Consider the following 22,223-nt stretch of genomic DNA (forward strand, 5'->3'; position numbering starts at 1 on the left):
CCGGAGGAGCGTGGGGGGTGGGGTGCGGCATGCGGCCCGAAGCCAAGGCCGGAGGAGCGGGGGGGGGCGCAGCCGGAGGAGTGGGGGGGGGCGCAGCATGTGGCCCGCAGCGCGGCTGGCTGCCGTGGGCAGAGAAGCAGGGTGGGGGGCGCAGGCTGGCGGCCGGCAGCCACAGCCAGAGGAGCGGGGGGGCCGCAGGGCTGGTACCGCAGGGCCGGAGGAGCCATGGGGGGGGGAGCGGCGGTGCGGCCGGAGGAGCCAGCCAAGGGGGAGGGGGCGTGGAGCGGCTAGAGGAGGAGCCAGTCAAGGGGGGCGTGACCAGAGGAGGAGCCAAGGGGGGGAGCCTTTTTTATGTTTGCTCCCCCTCCTCTTAGAAGCTGGCTACGCCACTGGTTCTATCCCCAGCTCTGGGAGGGGAGTGGGGTCTAGTGGATCAGAGCAGGGGGGGCTGGGGGCCAGGACTCCTGGGTTCTATCCTGGCTCTGGGAGGGGAGTGGGGTCTAGTGCGGGGGGACTGGGAGGCAGGACTCCTGGGTCCTATTCCAAGCTCTGCGAAGGGAGTGGGGTGTAACGGTTAGAGCTAGGAATCCAGGACCCCTTGGTTCTTTCCCCAGCTCTGGGAGGGGAGCGGGGGCTGGTGGGTTAGAGCAGGGGGGCTGGGAGCCAGGACTCCTGGGTTCTCTCCCTGGCTCTGGGAGGAGAGTGGGGGCTGGTGGGTTAGAGCAGGGGGGACTGGGGGGCTCAGTGGCGTCTGACAAGTCTGTTGCTCTCAGTGTCCCCCTCTGTACCGTGGGGTGAGGACACCGACCGGGGCTGCATTTCACTCGCAGTTTACTCCTCTCCAGTGCAGGTGTGGGGCTGGGCCAGGCCCCCGGGTGCCAGCCAGGCTGCAGGCCCGGGGGGTTTTGGGTGGAAAGTCCCTGGCACCGAAATGACGCCCGCCCATGGGACCTGATGTCTCACTGACGCACAAACAGGCAGCAATGCTGGGCCGGAGTTAGCGCCTCCGGGGCTCGGCCAATGGCAGCGCGGCGCCGACCCGGCATCACCGGGCGCTGGGCAGAGTCGGGCTGGGAGCAGGGTGTGCTGGATGCTGCTGGGCCGGGGGCTGGGAGGGCTCAGAACCATCCTGGGGGGGAGGGGGGGAAGGAAGTGAAACCAGGTGAGGGGAAAGCAGACGTCAGTCTGTCCGTCTGTCCACCCACAGGCGGACGGGGTGTGAAACGATGTAGAGCATTAACGCTTTCTGGGTTGCGGGGCCGGAGAAATGTCTCCACGGGGCTGTGGGCAATTGCACGGGGACTTTCACGCTGACCCCAGATTGACGGCCCTGGACTGCCAAGGCCCCATGTCCTGGCCCCGGCCCCCTGAGCCAGCCAGTCCCCTGCCCTGAGACTGGATCAGAGCCCCCAGCCCCCAAAGGGCAGAGGCCCCATGTCCCATCCCCGACCCAGCTAGTCCCTCCCCCCACCCCGGCCCGTCAGCGCAGCCCCGTCCACTTGCCCCCCAGACGGAGCCTGCGCAGGGAAAGCCGAGGGGGCCGCACTCAAGGGCTGGAGTCAGCAGAGCTCGTACTCAGAGCTGGGCTGGAACCCAGGAGTCCTGACACCATGGGGCTGCTGTAGCTACATGATAGTTAAGTTGTGACACAGCCTTTGGTTAGCACAGCGGCAGGATGGTGAATAGCCTGGGGTGTGTGGTGGGGGGGCAGGAGCAGGGCCGGATGGTCCGTGTGGGGCGCTGGGGAGAGGAGACTCCATGGCGGGGGTGGGGCAGGAGCAGGGCCGGGATGGTCTGTGTGGGGCGCTGGGGAGAGGAGACTCCATGGCGGGGCGGGGGGGGGGCTTGGCCAGCAGTAGGAGCAGCCAGCCAGCCAGCCTCTGAGTGACTCACACAGATTCACGCCCTCGTCCTATCCTATCCTATCTCCTAGAACTGGAAGGGACCTTGAAAGGTCATCAAGTCCAGCCCCCTGCCTTCACTAGCAGGACCAAGTACTGATTTTGCCCCAGATCCCTAAGTGGCCCCCTCAAGGATTGAACTCACAACCCTGGGTTTAGCAGGCCAATGCTCAAACCACGGAGCTATCCTTCCCCCTCCCGCGGGGACAGCCCATGGGAGCAGCTGACAGGGACGTCCCCACGGCCTCGTCTCCCCACTCTGCGGGATGCTCCCCCCCAGGATCCCAGAGCTCGTTGCACCCAATGGCACTGGGGCCAATTCCCCCCACAGAAATGCAGCCACCTCTGGGGTGGGGCCTGGCAGCTGGGAAACAGCACATGTCACTTTGGGACAGGAAGTAGCCAGTGGGAGCAGCAGGGGGAAGGACCAAGGGAGCGTTAAGCCACGGCAGGTCCGGGGCTGGGCCTGGCGTCTCCCCTGCAGCCCTGGGGCAGGGTGACAGTGATAGAGCAGGGCTGGGCTGGGGGGGGGGGGGGGGGGAATGTGAGCACCCAGCCCACACATCGCCCCAGAGGTTGTGGGGTCCCCGATAGCTGGGACCCCACATCAACCCCCCAAGTGAGATGTGGGACTCTCACTGGGATGGGGCTCTGGTGTCGCTGGTGAGTCTCTGGGCCCCTGGGGGGACAGGGCTGTGACTCCCTGGGGGGGTTGGACCCCTGGATAACAACTGCCCTGTCCTGCCCCATCCCTGAGCTGCTCCCCTGCCCTATAGCCCAGCTCACTGACAGCCCGGCCCTGTCGCTGCCCCCCAGGCTGGGGTGTCCATGCTGTGGGGCTGCAGCCTGGGCTCTCCAGGGGGCGGGAGCATCTCCACCCTGCAGCTGCCTCTCCTCTGGGAAAGGGCTTGGGGGTCCCGCTCCCCACGGCCTCCTCCCTGCTGCCCCCACCCCTGGGGAAGGAACCGGTCTGCACTGGGACTGGGAACCCACAGCCCCCCCCCCAGGAGTCACCCCCACCCCCAGACTCCCCCTCTGGAGTCCTGCCCCCGGATCTCCAGTCAGATCCTGCCCTGCCCAGGCCCCTGCCCAGCACAACAACCCTGATCTCTCCAGCCGCTGAATGGCCCCATGATGTGTCTGGGGAGTCCCCTCCCCAGGGCAGCTGCTCTGTGCCATGCGTCCCATCCCCCCATCCAGAGCCCAGAGGGGCCAGTGCCCCCAGCCCTGTCCCGGCACCGGGGGAGCAGTAAGCACGGAGCCGGTGGGGGGCTGGGGATGGTTTATTAGGGTGCAGCAGTTATAACAGCGCCCGGCCTCGGTCCAGCACCCCCCAGGCTGCGGAGCAGCGTCCCCCAAAGGTTCCCCGAGGGCAGCGGGGTCAGCGAGGGGGAACGTGGGGCTGGGCTGGGGCAGGGAAAGGGTTAACGCAGGAGGGGTCGCCCCAGGGCCCTGCTGGGACTGAGGGGCAGGGACGGGTCCCCAGGCGGGGGCAGCGCGGGCTGGAGCCGGGCAGAGCGCAGGGAGCAGACGGGGACAGGAAGGGACCGGCCCCAGGTTCTCCATTCTCCGGGCTGGGCGAGGGGCTGGGGGAGACGGACGGAAACTCCTGCCGGCCGGGGGATCCGACGCCCAGGATCTAATGCAGGAGCCCTGCAGGGAGAGGGAGAGAAATCAGCCCCTGGCCGTGGGGCTAGCGGGACGGACGGGGGATTTTCTCTGCCAGGCCCCAGGGCGCCCCAGGGACTCTGCCCGGCAGCCGCAGGGCTGGGCGATGCTCGGCAGGACCCAGGAGCCTCTGCCCCCGGGAGCAGCTCGGGGATCGGCCTGAACGGGGACCGAGGGAGCCGCAGACTCCTCCTCCGCGGGGCCAGCGCCCCATTGCCCAGCTGCCCAGGGTCTGAGCCGGGCGGGTGTCAGAGGCCGAGGGGCAGAAGCAGCTGCCCCACGGGCGCCCCAGGCAGCCGGTGGTCAGTGTGGGGGGAGGGGGAATTAACAGGGGGAGAGGGATTGAAATTACCTGCAGGTTGGGGAACAGGGCGCCCTGAAAAACAAAGAGAAACATGGTCAGAGCCCTGGGCAGGGGGAGCCGGTTCCTGGGGGGTCAGAGCTCCAGCCCCTGCCCCACGGCATGGAACGCCCCCCACTAGGAACCCAGCCCCCTCCGGCCCCCAGATTCCCCTGAGCCCCCCCAGCCCTACATCCCCCCAGAGACACCCTGGTGCCCCGCCCCCACCCGGAGCCATTCACCTTTCTTATTCTTCAGGTAAATGACGAGTCCGGGCGCCAGGAAGATCAGCCCCAGCACGAAGCCCCCGACCCCCGTCAGCATCTTGCTCCTGGCGGAGTCAGACTGCGCCTCTGAAACAGGGACATGGAACAGGCCGGGTCAGTGCCAGGGGCCTCTGGGCCAGGCTCCCGTCTGCACCAGTGACCGGCGCCGGCCGGGGCAGAGCCAGGGGCCTCTCGGCCAGGCTCCCGTCCGCACCAGTGACCAGCGCCAGCCGGGGCAGAGCCAGGGGTCTCCGGGCCAGGCTCCCGTCTGCGCCAGTGACCAGCGCCGGCCGGGGCAGAGCCAGGGGCCTCCGGGCCAGGCTCCCGTCCGCGCCAGTGACCGGCGCCGGCCGGGGCAGAGCCAGGGGCCTCCGGGCCAGGCTCCCGTCCGCGCCAGTGACCAGCGTCGGCCGGGTCAGCGCCAGGGGCCTCCGGGCTGGGCTCCCGTCTGCCCAGTGACCGGCGCTGGCCGGGGTAGAGCCAGGGGCCTCCGGGCCGGGCTCCCGTCCGTGCCAGTGACCAGCGCCGGCCGGGTCAGAGCCAGGGCCCGCATGAGTAGCTGTGGGACAATCTGCCCCACGTCAGGGCTCCTCCTGGTCTGGGATCGTGAGAGAACGGCTCAGGACCTGCAGCGCGAGGTTTGAGATCCCTGCCCATTGTCAGCATGAACTGGTCCAGCCCTGGGTAGTCTGTGAGCCACAGAAATGTCCAATCCCTTTGTGAACCTTGCTAAGCTCCTGGATCCATTATTTCCTGTGGCAGTGAATTCCACAGGGTAACTACACAGTGTGTGGAAAACGTCCTTCCTTTTGCCAGGTGTGAATTTGCCCCTTTTCATCCCACTGAGTGTCCCCTTGTCCTTGTGCTGTGAGACAGGGAGAACAGACGCTCCCAGCCCAGGTCAATAGATTTGGGTTAGCAGGGCTCATACAAGTGCTCTAAAAATTGAGAGTAGGGTTGATGCTTTTGCTGAACACAAGCATAAATGTAAAAACATGGATGTAACTGTTAAAATTGTAGAAGAAAAATTCCCCCCACAAAAGCAGTGTCCTTTTCCAAATCTGGTCAAACCTTATACTGCTAAAGGCATTGAATCTCTGCTGCAACAGGAAATCATTCGTGCGTGTACTTCCATGTGCAATTCTCCACTCTGGCCAGTACAAAGCCCAGATCGATCATGGCATCTTATCAGGGGGGAGCCGTGTTAGTCTGTATCCACAAAAACAACAAGGAGTCTGGTGGCACCTTAAAGACTAACCGATTTATTTGGGCATAAGCTTTTGTGCATAAAAAACCCACTTCTTCAGATGCATGTACTGATTATCAAAAATTAAATGAAGTGTCTCCAGCTGTTACAGCTGTTGTTTCCAAAATGCCTAATCTAATTAATCTGTAAATCCCAAAGCAAACTGATTTTCTACCGTTAGCACCTGTTGGGTTTGAATATAACTATACGCTTTAGATAATGAGTTCAGCACTTCTGGAAGAGTGCTCCCAGGGTGGACATGCATCAGTACTTTACCCCGAACCTAAATTCTCACGAGCGTTGAAATGTAAGAAGCACAGCAGCAAATGAATTCCATGATATTGAACAGTCAGCACACCCCCCCTCAACCCATTGCAGTAGCAACTAAACCAGCACCCTGGATTTCAACTCCGCACACGGAGTATAAAAACCAGGAAGTGAAACTAAAGTTTTAAATAAAACCAAAGTTTTCAATAAATACTTCAAAGTGCTCAGAGCAGGGAAATCGAACTTCCTATGGAAAACTCCAGCAGGAACCACTCCCGTATATTGATGGCCAATCCATGAGAGGGCAACAGACTCTAACACCGTGTCTAGGAGGATGTGACTAGTACGTGGTACTAGGTGTAGGTGTAACTAGTATGTGTAGTAAACAGATTGACAGAGCCAGACGAGTACCCAGAAGTCACCTCCTACAAGACAGGCCCAACAAAGAAAATAACAGAACGCCACTAGCTGTCACCTTCAGCCCCCAACTAAAACCTCTCCAGCGCATCATCAGAGATCTACAACCTATCCTGAAAGATGATCCTTTACTCTCACAGATCTTGGGAGACAGACCTGTCCTCGCTTACAGACAACCCCCCAACCTAAAGCAAATACTCACCAGCAACCACACATCACTGAACAAAAACACTGACCCAGGAACCTATCCTTGTAACAAAGCCCGATGCCAACTCTGTCCACATATCTATTCAAGTGACACCATCATAGGGCCTAATCACATCAGCCATACCATCAGGGGCTCGTTCACCTGCACATCTACCAATGTGATATATGCCATCATGTGCCAGCAATGCCCCTCTGCCATGTACATTGGCCAAACCGGACAGTCTCTACGCAAAAGAATTAATGGACACAAATCTGACATCAGGAATCATAATACTCAAAAACCAGTGGGAGAACACTTTAACCTGTCTGGCCATTCTTTGACAGACCTGCGGGTGGCTATCTTACAACAGAAAAACTTCAAAAACAGACTCCAACGAGAGACTGCTGAGCTGGAATTGATATGCAAACTAGACACAATCAACTCAGGGCTAAATAGGGATTGGGAATGGCTGAGCCATTACAAACATTGAATCTATCTCCCCTTGTAAGTATTCTCACACTTGCTTCTTATCAAACTGTCTGTACTGGGCTATCTTGATTATCACTTCAAAAGTTTTTTTTCTCTTACTTAATTGGCCTCTCAGACTTGGTAAGACAACTCCCACCTGTTCATGCTCTCTGTATGTGTGTATATATATCTCCTCAATATATGGTTCACTCTATATGCATCCGAAGAAGTGGGTTGTAGCCCACGAAAGCTTATGCTCTAATAAATTTGTTAGTCTCTAAGGTGCCACAAGTACTCCTGTTATTTTTTAGTATGTGGTACTTATCTTTAGGGGTTGTATGTGCTGGGACATTTATAACTTTGTTGGTAACCTTAATAAAACTGCTAAAAGACAGACGCTCTTGTGTGTGTGAGGTGCCTATGGTTGCATGTGTTCCTATGGGCTCTAAATCCAGAACAAACAGAGATAACGTTGTTGAACTTGAGACTGTAGCCCAGAGCTGAACCCACTGGAGTATAAGTAACATTAAATAGAATAAAAGGCTACAGTAGACAGCACTTTAAAGACTTGGCTTGGGCTGGTATTTGTGGGGGCTGGGTGACCCGGCACTCTTACCCCAGTGCACGGCGAGGGGTTCCAGCAGGCTGATGTGCTCCACCTGGCAGGTGTAGACGTCCCCGCGCCGGGGGCTCATCTCCAGCATCACCAGGATCTGGAAGGTCCAGTCTCCATTCTGGAGCAGCTCCGTGGACACCACCCCGGCCGTCTGCTCCTGCCCGTTCTTCAGCCACTTGATCTCGATCCCCGAGGGGTAAAACCCCGTCACCGAGCAAACCAGCAGGTCGGGGTGGAGCTGGGACCCCGATTTTGTGGGGGAAACTTTCACCTTGGGCTGAACTGGGGTGGGGGGAAGAGAGAGAGAGAGAGAGCTGGGAACGGTTCTGGAGACGGAGGGGAGCTCAGAGAGAACAGGTGGCCCCCCAGGGAACTATCTCCCCCATATGCCTAGCACCTGCCTAAGGTGATGCTCCCCAGGGTGTGTGGAGTCCAATCCCCCCCAACCATACACACGGCGCCTTTCCAGGGCAGGGCATCCAACCCCCTGATACACCTGGCAGCTGTCCGGGGCAGGGCACCCTGGATGTGTAGGGTCCCGTTCCCCAGTACATGCCCAGGACAGACAGGGCTCCCCATGGTGTGTGGGGTCCGATTCCCCAGCCACCCCATTGCCCCCTCACTGCCCCGGGGTGGGGCTGGTTCTCTCCTGCCCTTGTTGCCCTGGGCAGGCTCCAGCAGAAAGGGCCCGAGGGGAGTCGTGTCCCGTCACCCCCATGGAGACAGAGGCGGGGACTGTCTGACGCTGGGGCCCAGGGAGACGGGGTCTCAGCCCAGGGACCAGGGGCTGCTCCCACCCCCCACCCAGGGGGGACCGCGAGGGGGGAGGGGCGGAGTTGGGGGGAGGGGAGGGGAAAGTTCTGCCCCACCGCCCGGCCCCCCCAGCGCAGGAAGGGGGGTAGGAGTTGCCACAGCCCTGTGCCCCGGGGGAGTCTGAGTAGGGGGCGCTGGGGGATGAACCCCTCAGAGGGGTAGGGGTGGGGCTGGGAAGGGATCAGCCCCCCCCCCGACTGACCCGGGTCTGGGGCTCTGCTCTCTGCAGCCAGACCGGGAACGGCGAGTGGGGGGGGAGAGTCCGTCCCCCCGGTGACCCCGCCCCAGCGCCTGCTGCCCCATAGTACAAGGTGTTCTGTGACCCCCCCGCGAGCCCAGCTGGCGGACCGGGCCCATAGAGGGGGGAGGGCGCTGGGCAGGGCGTGTCCTGCTGCGGCCCCGCCCCCGCGCTCCCCGCTCCGGGCCCCGCCCCCCAGAGCCCCGCCCCCCGCTCACCTCTGCGGCCGACCACCTTCCCCGCCTGCGCCACCCCGTAGTTGTACCGGCAGAACCGGTCCGCCGCAGCCCGCGTGTCCGCCAGGATCGCCTTGTCCTGGTTCTAGTCCTCGGCCTGGGGCCGCCCCAGCTCCGTCTCCCCCACGTGCACCCCCAGGTCGCTGTCTCTCCCCCCCCGCACTCACCTCTCCGGGCCCCGCCCCCCAGAGCCCCGCCCCCCGCTCACCTCTGCGGCCGACCACCTTCCCCGCCTGCGCCACCCCGTAGTTGTACCGGCAGAACGTGTCCGCCGCAGCCCGCGCGCGCGCCAGGATCGCCGGGTCCTGGTTCCAGTGCTCGGCGGTGGCCCGGCCCAGCTCCGTGTCCCCCACGAACAGCCCCAGGTCGCTGTCGAAGTGCACGTATTGCTGCTGGCCCCAGATGTACCGCTGCAGGAACCGGACCCGCTCGGTGCCGTTGGTGAACTGACACTCAGCCTTCCCCTGGTACAGGAAATGCTCTGCGGGAGGAGACGGGCCGGGCTCAGGGACGCGCCCCCTGCTCCGGCGCTCGGAGCCCAGCGGGGGGAACAGCCGGAGCCCCGGACACCCCCCCCCCCCCCCGGCACCGCCCTGGATCCACTGGGCGCCGACGGAAACCCCCAGGGCGGGGGGGGGGCAATGACAGTAACATGGGGAGACGTGGGGGAGGGGCTGCGGGACACTGAGCGGGGGGGCAGGAGGAACAGCAGAGAAATGGGGGGCAGGGTGGGGCACACACGGGGTGTGCAGACACTGAGTCAGGGGGGCACGGCACAGGGGAGCTGGGAGCCAGGCCAGGGGTACTGACACGGGGGCCAGTCGCTGTGGGGCAGGAGTCTGGCTCTGGAGCAGCCTGTTAATATGGTTTCACCCCAGGTTCCGGGGGGGGGGGGCAGTGTAAAAGGGAACGATTCTGTGCATTGTGTCTCACCCTCGTGGGAGGGGTCTGGTCCCCCGCACGTCACTCCCCCTGCCCACCCAGGAACACCCCTCAAACACCACAGCGGGAGCCAGAGCTCATGGCGGAAAGACACAGACCAACACACCCAGTGCCTGCCCAGGACAGGGCTCCCCGGAGTGCGTGGGGTCCAATCCCCCCCATACACCTGCTGTCTGCCTGGATGGGTCTTCCCAGGGCATATGGGGCTGATCCTCCCCAATATACCCAGTGCCTGCCCAGGACAGGGCTCCCCGGGGTGTGTGCCGCCCCCCAAAAAAGCCAATTCTTCTGCAGCAATTTGGCGGCGGGTCCCTCAGTCTCTCTCTTCCACTTCGGCCGCAGCTCAAAGAGGAAGAGAGGGACTGAGAGACCCGCCACCAAATTGCCGCCGGAGACCTGGACGCCCCAAGCACCTGCTTCCTTCACTGGTGCCTGGAGCCGGCCCTGGGTCCAATTCCCCCGATACACTTGGTTGCTGCCTGGCACAGGGCACCCTGGGGTGAGTAGGGTCTGATTCCCCCAATACACCCGTGACCAGGATGGGGCTCCCCAGGGCATGTGGGGTCTGATCCCCTTGATACACCCAGCGCCCGCCTGGCATGCGGCTCCCTGGGGCGTGTGGGGTCCAATCCAACCTGAACCTCACAGATACACCCAGCACCCACCTGGGACATGATCCACAGGGCCTATGGGGTCTGATCCCCCCCAGATACATCTGGCACCTGCCCAGAACAGGGCTCCTGGCTGTGTGTGGGGTCCAATTCCCTCCCTGATACACCCGGTGCCTGCCCAGAATGGAGCTCCCTGGGGCGTGTGGGTCTGATCACCCCCCACCCCCAGATACACCCAGCACCTGCCAAAGACGGGGCTCCCCGAGGCGCTGGGGTCTGATTCCCCCAGATACACCCAGCACCTGCCCAGGACGGGGCTCCCCGGGGTGCTGGGGTCTCTGCTCACCTGGGGACTCCGTGCAATGAGCCGTGTGGGTTCTCAGCACCGTCAGTGTCACTAGCAGAGCCCCAGCCCAGTGGCTCCCGGCCCCCAGGATCCGACCCGCCCCCATCGCTGCTCAGGAGGGAGAGACCTGGAAAGTTGTCGGGACCCCCAGACTGAGACCTTCTCTGTCCAGCTCCGAGCACCAGCCCCGGGACGCTGCCCACGGCCCCGGGGATTGGGCACCCCCAGCTCAGGGGCCAGTCAGCACCGGGTCTGGGCAGTGTCATCAGTCGCCAGGCAGAGCCGGCCCCAGCAGAGCTCGGTTCCCTACTTCTCCCTCGTAGGGGGCAGAGCAGGGCCTGGGGTCGGGCTGCAGGACTCGCCCGGGGCCTGCCATGGCCCCGGGGCAGCTGGAGAGCGGGGCCAGCCCCCACCAGAGCAGGGCCCCCAGCAACGGGCCTGGGACCCTCCTTCCCCTGGTGCCTCGACCCTCTGCTGCCAGCTGGGGCAGGACAGGTGTGTGTGTGGGGGGGTCTCTGGTTTGGGTAAATTTAGTCCCAGTGGAAGGTTTGGGGCTGGCCCCACAGGCAGAAGTTCTGAGCTTCCCCCTTCTCCACTTCCATGGGCCTGAGCCCTGCCCCCCAGGGACCCCACCAGAGCAGGGGGCTCAGTGTCCATGGGTCAGGCACAGCTCGGCCTCCCAGCTGCTCCCACCATCGATCTCCCATAGGGGCTTCTCTGTCCCCAGGCACCATGTCCACACCGGGGACAACCCCCCCCCCCCCCCCCCTCGGCGGCGCTGCCACATCCGCACTGCTCTGGGCCCCGTTGTGCACAGAGAGCCCACAGGAACTGGCGTCTGGCTGGGAATTTGCAGTACTGCCAACCCCAAATGCTCCAAAATTATGAGATTGGCTGTAAAATCCTGAGTTTGTGGAACAATCCCAGCTGTGAGGTTCTTTTTATTTGCCTTCTGCTCTTTGAGCCATCAGGGTGCCTTGGGGTCAGAGGTGTGACACCCCCAGCGCAGAACTGTATGGGTCATAGGGGTGTAATTTGAGGGAGCAGGGGGGCCATTGCCCCCCCAAACTGAAAACATTGGACAGGCACAGAATTTGCTCCCCACCCCCGATGCATGGCCCCGTTGTCCTGACTGGAGCTGCCCCCCCAAATATAAAAGTCAAACTATGCCTATGGTGTGACCCCCACAAAAAATCCTGAGTCAGGCTCACCAAAAACCCTGCGGTGACGTACAAATCCCAGCTGTGGGGTTATTTACCTTCTGCTCTTTGACCCCTTAGGGTGCCCGGGGGTCACAGGTTGAAGCTCTCCCCACAGCCCCGAGGGGGAGACCCAGACCCACGTGACTCCCGGAGCTGGGGCTTTAGGAAAACACAAGAATTATCCTGAGAGCCGGGAACCCTGAATTTCTCCATCTCCTCTGGGCGAGGCTCAGCGCTGCTGCTCTGCCCGGTAACAGCCTGGTCGGCGCAGGGATTTCTGCCATTGGGTGCAGGCCCCTGGGCCGGGCTCCCCTGGCCAATGCCGGGCCCTGCCCCCCTGGGTGTGACATGTGCCCCCCCCGGCCCCCTAGTGCTGCCGGCCCCGCGCCCAGCCCAGTGCTGGGGAGAGGAGATGGGCGCAGGACGGGGCGTCCCCATGGCCCAGCTGGTCCTGATCGCCCTGCTGGCCCTGCCAGGCGCTGGGGCAGTGACAGGTACGGGTGGGGCGAGGGTTGGGACACCTGGGCCTGGGGGGGGGTGGCTTCACCCCCATAGTGCCTGGCTCCCCACCCCCAGGGAGGGACAATGGGGGGGCTGATGGGGCACCAGGGTGAGCCAGATTTGGGAGGAGCTGCAGGGAGGAGGGTTCCTGCCCACCCCATGGCACGCAGGGGAGGGGGTGGGCAGGTAGGGGCTGATCTGGATGGGGTGGAGGGAGGAGGGTCTCACCCCCGTGGCAGGGAGGGGGGAAGGGAGGCTGGCGCGGGGGCAGCAGAGGGATTGTGGGGAAGTTGCTGTGGTTTGGGTGCGACACAGCCCTGCCCTAGGGGTGCAGCCCCCCTTCCCCACAGGGACTCGGGGTCTGACCCCTCTCAGGGGGTTGCCAGGCATGGGGGGGGATGGGGGAACGTTCCCCAAATTGCCACGCCAGGGCCAGACCCTGCTGAGCAGTGAGTGCGTCTGTGCAGAGCAGGGAGCCCCTGGCCCTGCTCCCCGGCCTGGCCCCATTGCCTCCCCAGGACTCAGACCCACGGGGGGGGGGGGGGCCCTCTGCAGGGCAGACTCTCTCCTTGGCTAGTGATGGCAGGTTCCCTCCTTTACAATCGCTCAGTGAGATGCTGCCAGGTGAGCTTGGATTTCTAGGCCCTGGGATTTAGGTGCTGAACTCCCTTGTGCCCCGGGGGATCCCAGCCTCAGCCCTGAGCCAGACCCCTCCCCCCCCTGAATCCCCACGTGAATAGAAACCAGGGAACTGAGCAGGGGGGTCTCTGCTCTCCCAGTCCTTGCACCAGGGCAGCCCTAGGGGGTACTAAACTGCTCAAGATAGTTAAGACCAAAGCAGACTGTGAAGAACTTCAGAAAGATCCCACAAAACTAAGTGATTGGACAACAAAATGGCAAATGAAATTTAATGTGGATAAATGTAAAGTAATGCACACTGGGAAAAAATAACCCCAACTATACATACAATATGATGGGGGCTAATTTAGCTACAAGTCAGGAAAAAGATCTTGGAGTCATCGTGGATAGTTCTCTGAAGATGTCCACGCAGTGTGCAGAGGCGGTCAAAACAGCAAACAGGATGTTAGGAATAATTAAAAAGGGGATAGAGAATAAGACTGAGAATATATTATTGCCTTTATATAAATCGTTGGTACGCCCTCATCTCGAATACTGCGTACAGATGTGGTCTCCTCATCTCAAAAAATATATACTGGCACTAGAAAAGGTTCAGAGAAGGGCAACTAAAATGATTAAGGGTTTGGAACGGGTCCCATATGAGGAGAGATTAAAGAGGCTAGGACTCTTCAGCTTGGAAAAGAGGAGACTAAAGGGGGATATGATAGAGGTATATAAAATCATGAGTGGTGTGGAGAAAGTGGATAAGGAAAAGTTATTTACTTATTCCCATAATACAAGAACATCAAATGAAATTAATAGGCAGCAGGTTTAAAACAAATAAAAGGAAGTTCTTCTTCACGCAGCGCACAGTCTACTTGTGGAACTCCTTGCCTGAGGAGGTTGTGAAGGCTAGGACTATAACAGTGTTTAAAAGAGAACTGGATAAATTCATGGTGGTTAAGTCCATTAATGGCTATTAGCCAGGATGGGTAAGGAATGGTGTCCCTAGCCTCTGTCTGTCAGAGGTGGAGATGGATGGCAGGAGAGAGATCACTTGATCATTACCTGTTAGGTTCACTCCCTCTGGGGCACCTGGCATTGGCCACTGTCAGTAGACAGGATACCGGGCTGGATGGACCTTTGGTCTGACACGGTGCAGCCGTTCTTATGTTCTTATGTGCTGGGGGGAGGGGCAGGGGCACTCTCCCCTGGCAGTCAGTGCTGGCCCCAGGGCCCCTCCGCGATGCTGGGGGGCACCGTGCTCCATGCACCTGCCTTCCCCTGACACCGGGGAGCCCTAGTGTGAATGTCACAGCCCGGGAGCCGGGAGCGGCACTGCTGGGGGAAGCGCTGAGACCCCCTCCCCCGGGGTGGGGATCAGCCCCCCTGGGTGGCCGGTACTGATGCCCGTCTCCCCGCAGCGGAGAACATGCTCTCCCAGGTGGCCTTCTACCAGCGCACAGACCCGGCCCAGCGGGAGGCCGGGGAGTTCATGTTTGAGTTCGACCAGGATGAGATCTTCTATGTGGACCTGGAGAGGAAGGAGACCGTCTGGCGCCTGCCCGACTTCAGCAAGTTCACCAGCTTCGAGGCGCAGGGCGCCCTGGGCAACATTGCCGTGCTGAAGAAGAACATGGAGATCATAATCCAGAGGTCCAACCGCACGCGGGCCCCAAACGGTACGGTATGCCTCAACATGGTGGGGGGCACCTTCCCTGCCAGGGAGCCTACCCCTCCCCCCCCCGGGACCTGAGCCCTCCCACCACCTTTCTATACAGAGACCCCTCCTGTCTTTGCCCCACCGTCCCCTGCTCACACACCCACCCAGCCCAATACCAGACCCCACCAGAGACTGTGCATCTGCACTCAGCTCCCCTCCCAGTCCCTGAGGGATTCTGTCCCCTGCCCCTTGTGCCCCATGAGCCATCAGGGCAGGGAGCTGGGACGCCCCCGGTGACGCCCCCAGAGTCCTGGGGAGAGACCCCTGAGCTGGAGCGTGAGCACCAGGGACTGGCTGGCTATGGGGGACAGGGAATGGGACCCACTAACCCCTGTCTCCCCAGTGCCCCCTGAGGTGACTGTGTTCCCCGAAGATCCCGTGGAGCTGGGGGAGCCCAACGTCCTGATCTGCTTTGTGGACAAGTTCTCCCCACCGGTGCTCCGCATGACATGGCTGAAGAATGGGCAGGAGGTGACCGAGGGTGTCTCCGAGACCGACTTCTATCCCCGCCCGGACAACTCCTTCCGCAAGTTCTCCTACCTGCCATTCCTCCCCAGCCAGGGCGACTTCTACGACTGCCGGGTGGAGCATTGGGGGCTGCCCGAGCCCTTCATGAAGCACTGGGGTGAGGCCTGGGCGCCCGGGGACCCTGCTGGGCACAGGGCTGGGAGCTAGGATGCCTGGGTTCTATCCCAGCTCTGGGGCGGGCTGGGAGCCAGGACTCCTGGGTTCTATCCCAGCTCTGGGAGGGAGGGAGGGAAGGTTGGGAACAGCCCCCCCCCCACACACTCCATGCCCTGTCCCTCTCCCCCTCTCTCCAGAAGTCCAGGTGCCCACCCCCGTCCCTGAGACCACAGAGACCCTGGTGTGCGCCCTGGGCCTGGCCGTGGGCATCATCGGCATCATCGCGGGCACCATCCTCATCATCAAGGGGATGAAGATGAACGCCGCCCGCAACCCACGGGGCCCCTTGTGAGTAGCCGCAGCCCCTAGGCTCACCCAACACCCACTGGGGAGTGTTACCAGATGTGCCCATTACTTTGGGGTATGCTCATTTATTTGGGTTATTCTTCTGGGGAAGGGGGTTCTGTAATCCTGTCAATGTACTGCTTGTGTCACTTGTGTTTTCATACGGAGCGCTACTTCTCCCTTCGGCAAGTCCCCTCCCAATGGAGCCATCCTGCAGGACCTAGGTTCCCTAGGGCTGGGTTACTCCCACCCCAGAATCTCTCTCTCTCTCTCTCTCTCTCTCTCTCTCTCACACACACACACACACACACACACACACACACACACACACACACACACACACACACACACACACACACACACACACACACACACACACACACACACACACCAAGCAGCACTTCCAAGCTGCCGCCCACAGGATTTGGGGATCTGTAGCTTAGGTAAAAGAAGCTTTGCTGTAGAGTGAATGGGGGAAGCTAAAAACACAAAAGAGTCAAGTTCAGCAAGAGAGAGAGAAGCAACCAGCTTAACCATACAGGTTCTTTATTGAATAATAGTGATCACTACACAAGGAGCCGAAACCAACATAACAGTTACATTATCAAAGGTTACAAAACTCATATAAGGAAAACTAGACCTGATCAAACTCCTGGACACTACAGTGCAAATAAGTGATGGTCACATAAACACCACCCTATACCAGAAACCTACTGACCGCTATACTTACCTACATGCCTCCAGCTTCCATCTAAGACACATCACACGATCCATTGTCTACAGCCAAGCCCTAAGATACAACCGAATTTGCTCTTGTGTGGACTGGTCCAGGCTGAGGTTGATGGTGGGGTGGAAATGGTTGAAGTCCAGGTGGAATTCTTCAAGGGCCTCCTTTCCGTGGGTCCTATTCTGGGCTTGAATAGGGACTGGGAGTGGCTGGCTCATTACAGAAGCCGCTTTTCCTCCCCTGGAATTGACACCTCCTCATCTATTATTGGGAGTGGACCACATCCACCCTGATAGGTTTCAGAGTAGTAGCCGTGTTAGTCTGTATCCGCAAAAAGAACAGGAGTACTTGTGGCACCTTAGAGACTAACAAATTTATTAGAGCATAAGCTTTCGTGGGCTACAACCCACTTCTTCGGATGCATATCCACCCTGATTGAATTGGCCCTGTCAACACTGGTTCTCCACTTGCGAAGTAACTCCCTGCTCTCCATGTGTCAGTATATAGTGCCTGCATCTGTAACTTTCACTCTATGCATCCGAAGAAGTGAGGTTTTTACCCACGAAAGCTTATGCTCAAATAAATCCGTTAGTCTTTAAGGTGCCACCAGACTCCTTGTTGTTTTTGTAGGCTGCTTCAGTATTTGGATCTCAATTAAGGATTCATTACTAGAATTGGTCTGATAATTGCTGAGCTGGGTGGGTGCAGGCAGGTTCATTAACATCTGGAGCAGAGATCCCCCATCATGCAGTGCGTCCCTGCTTTTCTGGTCCCAGAGTTCAGTGCGGTTCTTGCCTTGGAATCTCTGTTCTCCATTCTGTGTGCTTATGGGGATGTCTCCCTGTCCCATCTTTGATGCAGATGAGGCTAGGGGAGTTGCCTTAATCTTGTCACGCTTGTCAGGAGGGGTCTAGGTGTGTCTCCCACCACCCTTCACTGCTCTCTGCAAGTCTTTCCTCTGATCAGTTTTGGTTCAAGCAGAGGCAGGGGTGTGTGTGTCCTTCATGAGTCAGGCTGGATACTGCGCCCTGGTTCCCCAAGAACACAGAGCTAACTTCTATCAGGAGACCCCCACCCGCTGTGCCCCTCCCAGCCCAGACCCCACCTAGCCCCCCCTGCATCAATGGGAGGCTCCATGGGAGCACTGGGGAACAGCCCGATCCCTGCCAGCCTCGCGTCGGGGCCCAGGGCTCCTGGTAACTGACCCTCTTTGCCTTTCAGATAAACGTGAGGAGGAGCCGGGGGCCCCGAATCCCCCAGGTGCCTTCCTGAGACCCAATGCACTGCTCCGCCCCCAGCTCTGCCTCCAGCGTCCCTGCTCCGCTCACATCAGTGCCAGCTGCTGTACCCAGGCGGGAGCCCTCCGGCCCCGTAACCGTGACACCCAACCCGCTAGAGACTCACTGGGGAGGCAGCCCCTCGGATTTCCCTCACTCACCCCCTGCTGGGCTTGGGAGGGGGCACCTATCCAGGGAGGGGGCTGCTGCCCATGGGGCTTGGAATGGGGGTTGCCCCTCGTCAGGGGGCAGCAGGGGAGAGGGCTGCTGCCCATGGGGCTGGGAATGGGGGTCGCCCCTCGTCGGGGGCAGCAGGGCCCACAGGGCTGATCCAAACCCCATTGCCGTCATGGGGAAGGTTTCTCTTGACTCCAGTGGGCGCTGGATTGGGCCCCGAGCCCGGCCCCTATTGGCCAGAGGCTGCTGTCAGTCACCCCAGGTAAAGCCCCTCCAGCCATTACCCAGAAGGCTTTGGGCCAGATTCGGCCATTCCCGGTCAATAGGGGTCCCATGGTGCAGGATCGGGCCCATGGCTGGGGGTGGAGCAGCCCCAGCTCCCGGCTAAAGGCCCCATCGCACCCATGTGCGGCTCCCCCCGGGATCCAGCCCTGCTGAGCCCAGCACAGGGTCTGTGTTGGAAGGGCCCAGTCCCTGTATAGCCCCCGCCCTAGGACCTGGGTGTGTCACAGCCCTGCCCCCCCCGCCCTGCGCCCCGGGTGTGTCACAGCCCTGCCCCTCCCGCCCCCACCCTGTGCCCCATGTGTGTCACAGCCCTGCGCCCCCGATCTCGCTCTGCAGCTTTGCTAACAGCAATAAAGTGGGTTTGGGACGTTTCTGAGTTTTTGATCCTGATTTAAAATCTGGTCAGTCTTCGCCGTGCCTGCGGCAGCCTGTGTTATCCCAGCGCAGCCGTAGTCTGTCCAGGGGCACCGGGTTATACCGGTAGTTCAGGGAGTTTGGTATGAGAGCTAAGGAAGGAGCCAGGACTCCTGGGTTCTATTCCAGCTCTGTTGTTTATCCAAGGGAAGGTTTCTGGAGAGGAGATATCTGGGAGCAGGGGCCTCTTTAATCGCACAGACAAAGCAGAACAAGAGCCAGTGGCTGGCAGTTGAAGTGAGACAAATTCAGACAAGAAATAAGAGAGACGTTTTTAACCGGGAGGGGCACTAACCATTGGAACAGCCGACTCAGGGACACGGTGGATTCGCCAGCGCTTGGAGTCTGTACATCAGGCTGGGACATCTCTTTCGAACAGACCCACTCTAGCTCGACTACCAGATATGGGCTGGATGCCAGGATCCCTGGGTGCATTTCTCTGGCCTGTGTTTGCAGGTGCTCAGACCAGATGCTCAGAATGGTCCCTTCTGGCCTTGGCAGCTCTGGCTTCGTGACAGGGGTGTGGGAAGAGGGCCCCAGGGACGGGGTGATGACCTTCAGGAGAGGCCAGCACAGCGCTCCTGGCGATTACTGCCCTGCCAGGGGGTGAGTGGCCGAAGGGAGACACTAATGGGTAGAACTGCAGACTGAGCAGTGGTGGGGTGGGCTGGGCATGGTGCCAGCCAGGTTGGGGGGGGATTTAGAGACAGAGGTCTGCAGGATCTGGGGCTCAGGGCACTGCCTGGGGGGTGGGGGTGGGTCTCAGGGGCACACAGGATGGGGTGTAGCAGTGTCATGGAGTGTGGGGGGGAAACAAGGCCCTGCACCCCCGCCTTCCTGCAACTATGACTCTCAGCCAGCCAGTAAAGCAGGTTTATTTAGACGACAGGAACACAGTCCAAGACAGGGTCTTGCAGGCACAGACAACAGGATCCCCCCCAGTTAGGTCCATCTTGGGGTCCCAGAGCCCCACAGCCCCCTTGGGGGGTCAGAGCCCCGTCTGCCTCCCAGCCATTCCACCAGCCAACTCTGAACTCTCTCCCCAGCCTTTGTTCAGTTTCCCAGGCAAAGGTGTCACCTGGCCTCTAACCCCTTCCTGGGTTCTCATGTGATGTTAAAAAAAAAATAGTGAACAGAGTTTGAGCATAGAAGTTTCTGGTTATCAGGGAATAACGTACAGATTATCGAGGGTGCAAAGTTTGGCTTAAGATCGGGTGGCATGAGGAATACATAATCTGCAATATCCCCGATTGGGGGTAAAAGGTTGATGGGTCAAAGTACAGGCATTGAGATAGGAGGGTATGAAGTTCATAGAGTGGCTATGTTCGGGTGTGGAGTATAATGAGTGGATATGATGATGAGGATGGATTGACCCTCATTTGGTGAGATTTAATGTTTAGGGAGTTTGATTCCAGTTCATATGATCCAACGGAGAAGGTCACTTGGTCCCTTTCTCGTAGTGGGAGAACGATGTCGCTCCGGCTCACGCCTCCTGGTACTGTCGGTGGCCGGTGATGTGCTCGATGTAGATGTCCCTGGACCATCAGATGGCGTCTGAGACCATGAGGCGCCGCATGAGACGTGTGTAGCGACGACCGATCCCGCAGGTCCGCAGCACACGCTCGTTGCAGGGGTCCCAGGCGCCTAGGGCTCCGACAATCAGGGCGTCCATCTGCACCTCATAGCCCTTCGCTCTCAGGGTGTCAGCCGGGGGGGGCGCGGTGTACTTTTCCAGCTTATGAGCTCGGGCTTCGCAAAATGCCGGAGTCCTGTTCTCAAAGGAGACCGTGACGTCAAAGAGGATGATCTTTTTCTGGGCCTTGTCGGTGACGACCACGTCAGGTCGTAGCTGGCTGTCGGTACCAGGGATGGTGCAGTTCACGGAGATCTCCCCCAGGCGTGGCGCGATGGCTTTCACCAGGCGGTTCTGGATGGCGTTGTGGCGCAGCTGCCAGGCTCTGGAGTGGGGTTTGCAGCTGCACAGGACGTGGGGCAGGGTCTCATTGGGGTACATGCTCAGGTATTCTCCCTCGGCCAGTCTCCCATCCCCCAATGCAGACCATCCTAGCCACGATCCCTTCTCAGCATTCAAAGACCACAGTATGAACAGTCCCAGTTCGTCACAAGCAGGGGCTGGGTTCAGGCAGGGACCAGGATGTGAGGTTCTGGGGTTACCCAGAGTGGAGTTTGGGGCTAGGGGTTGGCACACAGGACAGGGTCTGGAGGGGTTGGGATTAATGGGTCGGGGTTACCCTGCGGCAGGGCATAGGGCTGAGGGGCTGGGATTCAGGAGAGTCTGGCAGGTCAGGGGTCACAGGGCTGCGGGGCGCTGGTTGCTCTCTAGCAGGGCACATGGAGGCTGCTGCCCCTCCGGCCAGGGTGTCTCTCCAGCTCGGGGCGCAGCCTGTCCCCTGGGGTGGGGGATGGAGCAGACACGGCTCATGCAGAGCCCAGCTCTCACTGTAGCAGTTTCACCCGGTAACCGGCGGCCCCAGGGCCTGCGATTGGTGCTGCTGGATCCGCACCCGGTGCCCGGGAAGTCCCTGGCAAAGCCCTGGGTCCTGGGAGCACATGCCAGGGAACCGATCCTGGGAGAGTCCCTGGCGCTGGCCCAGCGCGGGGGATGGGGAGCAGCTCCCAGTGCATCACGGAACGGGGAGCGGACCAGCCTAGAGACGCTGTGAGGGCAGCTAAGCCATAGGGGAGCTGGGTCAGCTCAGAAAATCCTGCCTGGATCCTCCCCTCCCCTCAGAGAGAGGGATCCCTTCAGCTCACACCCCACCCCAAGGGCTACTGGCCCTTCCCTTGGGGAAAGAATCCCCTGGCTCACAGGCGCTCCACTCCCAGAGCTCCCCCTGACAGCTCACAGACCCCTCACAAGTCACAAGCCACAATTCCACAGACACAGAAAAAGTTGCGCCAGGCAAGAAGCCATCCTGGTTTAAAGGAGATGTGGAAACAATGATCAAACATTAAAAAAATCAATATACAAGGGATGGGAAAAGGGGAAGTAAATGGCAACAAATATAAGTTGCAAATAAACAAATACAGGCGATGGATAAGGGAAGCTAAATGATTCAATGGCCAACAGGATTTAGGACAATAAAACAACATTTAAAAATCCTAATTCAACCCGACTCCGAACCCTGTCACACCCGTGCTGGCAGCTGGCCCCATCCCAGCTCCTCTGCCCCCGTGTTCCCCGGGGCAGGTGGTTCCACAACCCAGCCTCACCCCTGTGGATTAACCCCCCCATGGCTCTCAGTGCATCGCCACATGGGTGGTGTGTATGTGTCCCGTGTCCCTGGGCAGGGCTGCTGCGAGCGTCGGTCCCCTCCCCCCCAGCCCAGCCCTCGGGACTTTTCCCAAAAGCTTCCACTTCACCTTGAACTCAAGTAACCCACCAACCCCGGCCAATCAACGCGCGACTCCGGGTAGCGTCATCGGTCTCCGGCAGATTCCGGCCGGGCCGGGCTGCGCTGGGGCTGGTGGAGTTGAGCGGTGCTACTGAGGGGAGGGGGGCTGGGGATAGGGGGCAGCGGCTCCCTCCCCTCCCCCCCCCCCAGGCTCATTCCAGCCCTGCCCCCCTGAGCCAGCCAGTCCCTGGTGCTCACACTCCAGCTCAGGTGCCCTCTGACCACAGGGCATTTTTGCGCAAAACCTGAAATCAGGATCGGGGTGGGGGGGCACCAGAGCCCGAGCTGCCCCCCCCACCTGACCTTGGTCCTGAGTCTGAGCCCCCCTAAATATAAAACTTATGAATGAAAT

General features: G+C 60.4%; 3 protein-coding genes across 4 annotated transcripts in view; 1 reads left to right on the forward strand and 2 right to left on the reverse strand.

Annotated features, from left to right (window-relative positions):
• Positions 1 to 3,174: 3,174 nt before the first annotated feature.
• The window catches only part of LOC135887754 (DLA class II histocompatibility antigen, DR-1 beta chain-like), a 62,482-nt gene continuing 43,433 nt past the window's right edge, over positions 3,175 to 22,223 (reverse strand). Inside the window, exon 6 of the mRNA XM_065415499.1 lies at positions 3,175 to 3,554. Coding sequence (XP_065271571.1) covers positions 3,541 to 3,554 — 14 coding nt within the window. The 3' untranslated portion in view covers positions 3,175 to 3,540. The remainder of the gene's footprint in view (positions 3,555 to 22,223) is intronic.
• Positions 3,595 to 10,696, reverse strand: LOC135887782 (uncharacterized). Its single transcript, XM_065415539.1, has 6 exons — positions 10,563 to 10,696; positions 8,872 to 9,144; positions 7,377 to 7,658; positions 4,330 to 4,734; positions 4,138 to 4,262; positions 3,595 to 3,945 (listed from the first exon to the last, which is right to left on the reverse strand). Exons 1-6 carry the CDS (start codon positions 10,666 to 10,668, stop codon positions 3,595 to 3,597), a joined length of 1,542 nt encoding a protein of 513 aa, XP_065271611.1. The 5' UTR covers positions 10,669 to 10,696.
• Positions 12,159 to 17,683, forward strand: LOC135887757 (HLA class II histocompatibility antigen, DR alpha chain-like). Of its 2 annotated transcripts, XM_065415506.1 has the most exons (5): positions 12,159 to 12,258; positions 14,308 to 14,565; positions 14,950 to 15,231; positions 15,428 to 15,578; positions 17,524 to 17,683. In XM_065415506.1, the coding sequence occupies exons 1-5, from the start codon at positions 12,177 to 12,179 to the stop codon at positions 17,525 to 17,527; spliced, it is 777 nt and encodes a 258-aa protein (XP_065271578.1). In that variant the 5' UTR covers positions 12,159 to 12,176; the 3' UTR covers positions 17,528 to 17,683. The 2 variants fall into 2 exon arrangements, with proteins under 2 accessions (XP_065271578.1, XP_065271577.1); XM_065415505.1 differs by lacking the exon at positions 17,524 to 17,683 and having other exon boundaries at positions 12,166 to 12,258; positions 15,428 to 15,582.

Source organism: Emys orbicularis, chromosome 13 (genome assembly GCF_028017835.1).
Source record: "Emys orbicularis isolate rEmyOrb1 chromosome 13, rEmyOrb1.hap1, whole genome shotgun sequence".
NCBI classification, from domain to species: Eukaryota; Metazoa; Chordata; order Testudines; family Emydidae; genus Emys; species Emys orbicularis.

Coding starts and splice junctions, on each gene's coding strand:
- LOC135887782 (XM_065415539.1), bottom strand. CDS start 10,668: ATGGGGGCGGGTCGGATCCTGGGGGCCGGGAGCCACTGGGCTGGGGCT. Junction 4,735..7,376: donor ACCCCTCGCCGTGCACTGGG/GTAAGAGTGCCG, acceptor ATTGTCCCACAG/CTACTCATGCGGGCCCTGGC. Junction 4,263..4,329: donor CCGGCCGGCGCCGGTCACTG/GTGCAGACGGGA, acceptor TCCCTGTTTCAG/AGGCGCAGTCTGACTCCGCC.
- LOC135887757 (XM_065415506.1), top strand. CDS start 12,177: ATGGGCGCAGGACGGGGCGTCCCCATGGCCCAGCTGGTCCTGATCGCC. Junction 14,566..14,949: donor CCGCACGCGGGCCCCAAACG/GTACGGTATGCC, acceptor CTGTCTCCCCAG/TGCCCCCTGAGGTGACTGTG. Junction 15,232..15,427: donor GCCCTTCATGAAGCACTGGG/GTGAGGCCTGGG, acceptor CCCTCTCTCCAG/AAGTCCAGGTGCCCACCCCC.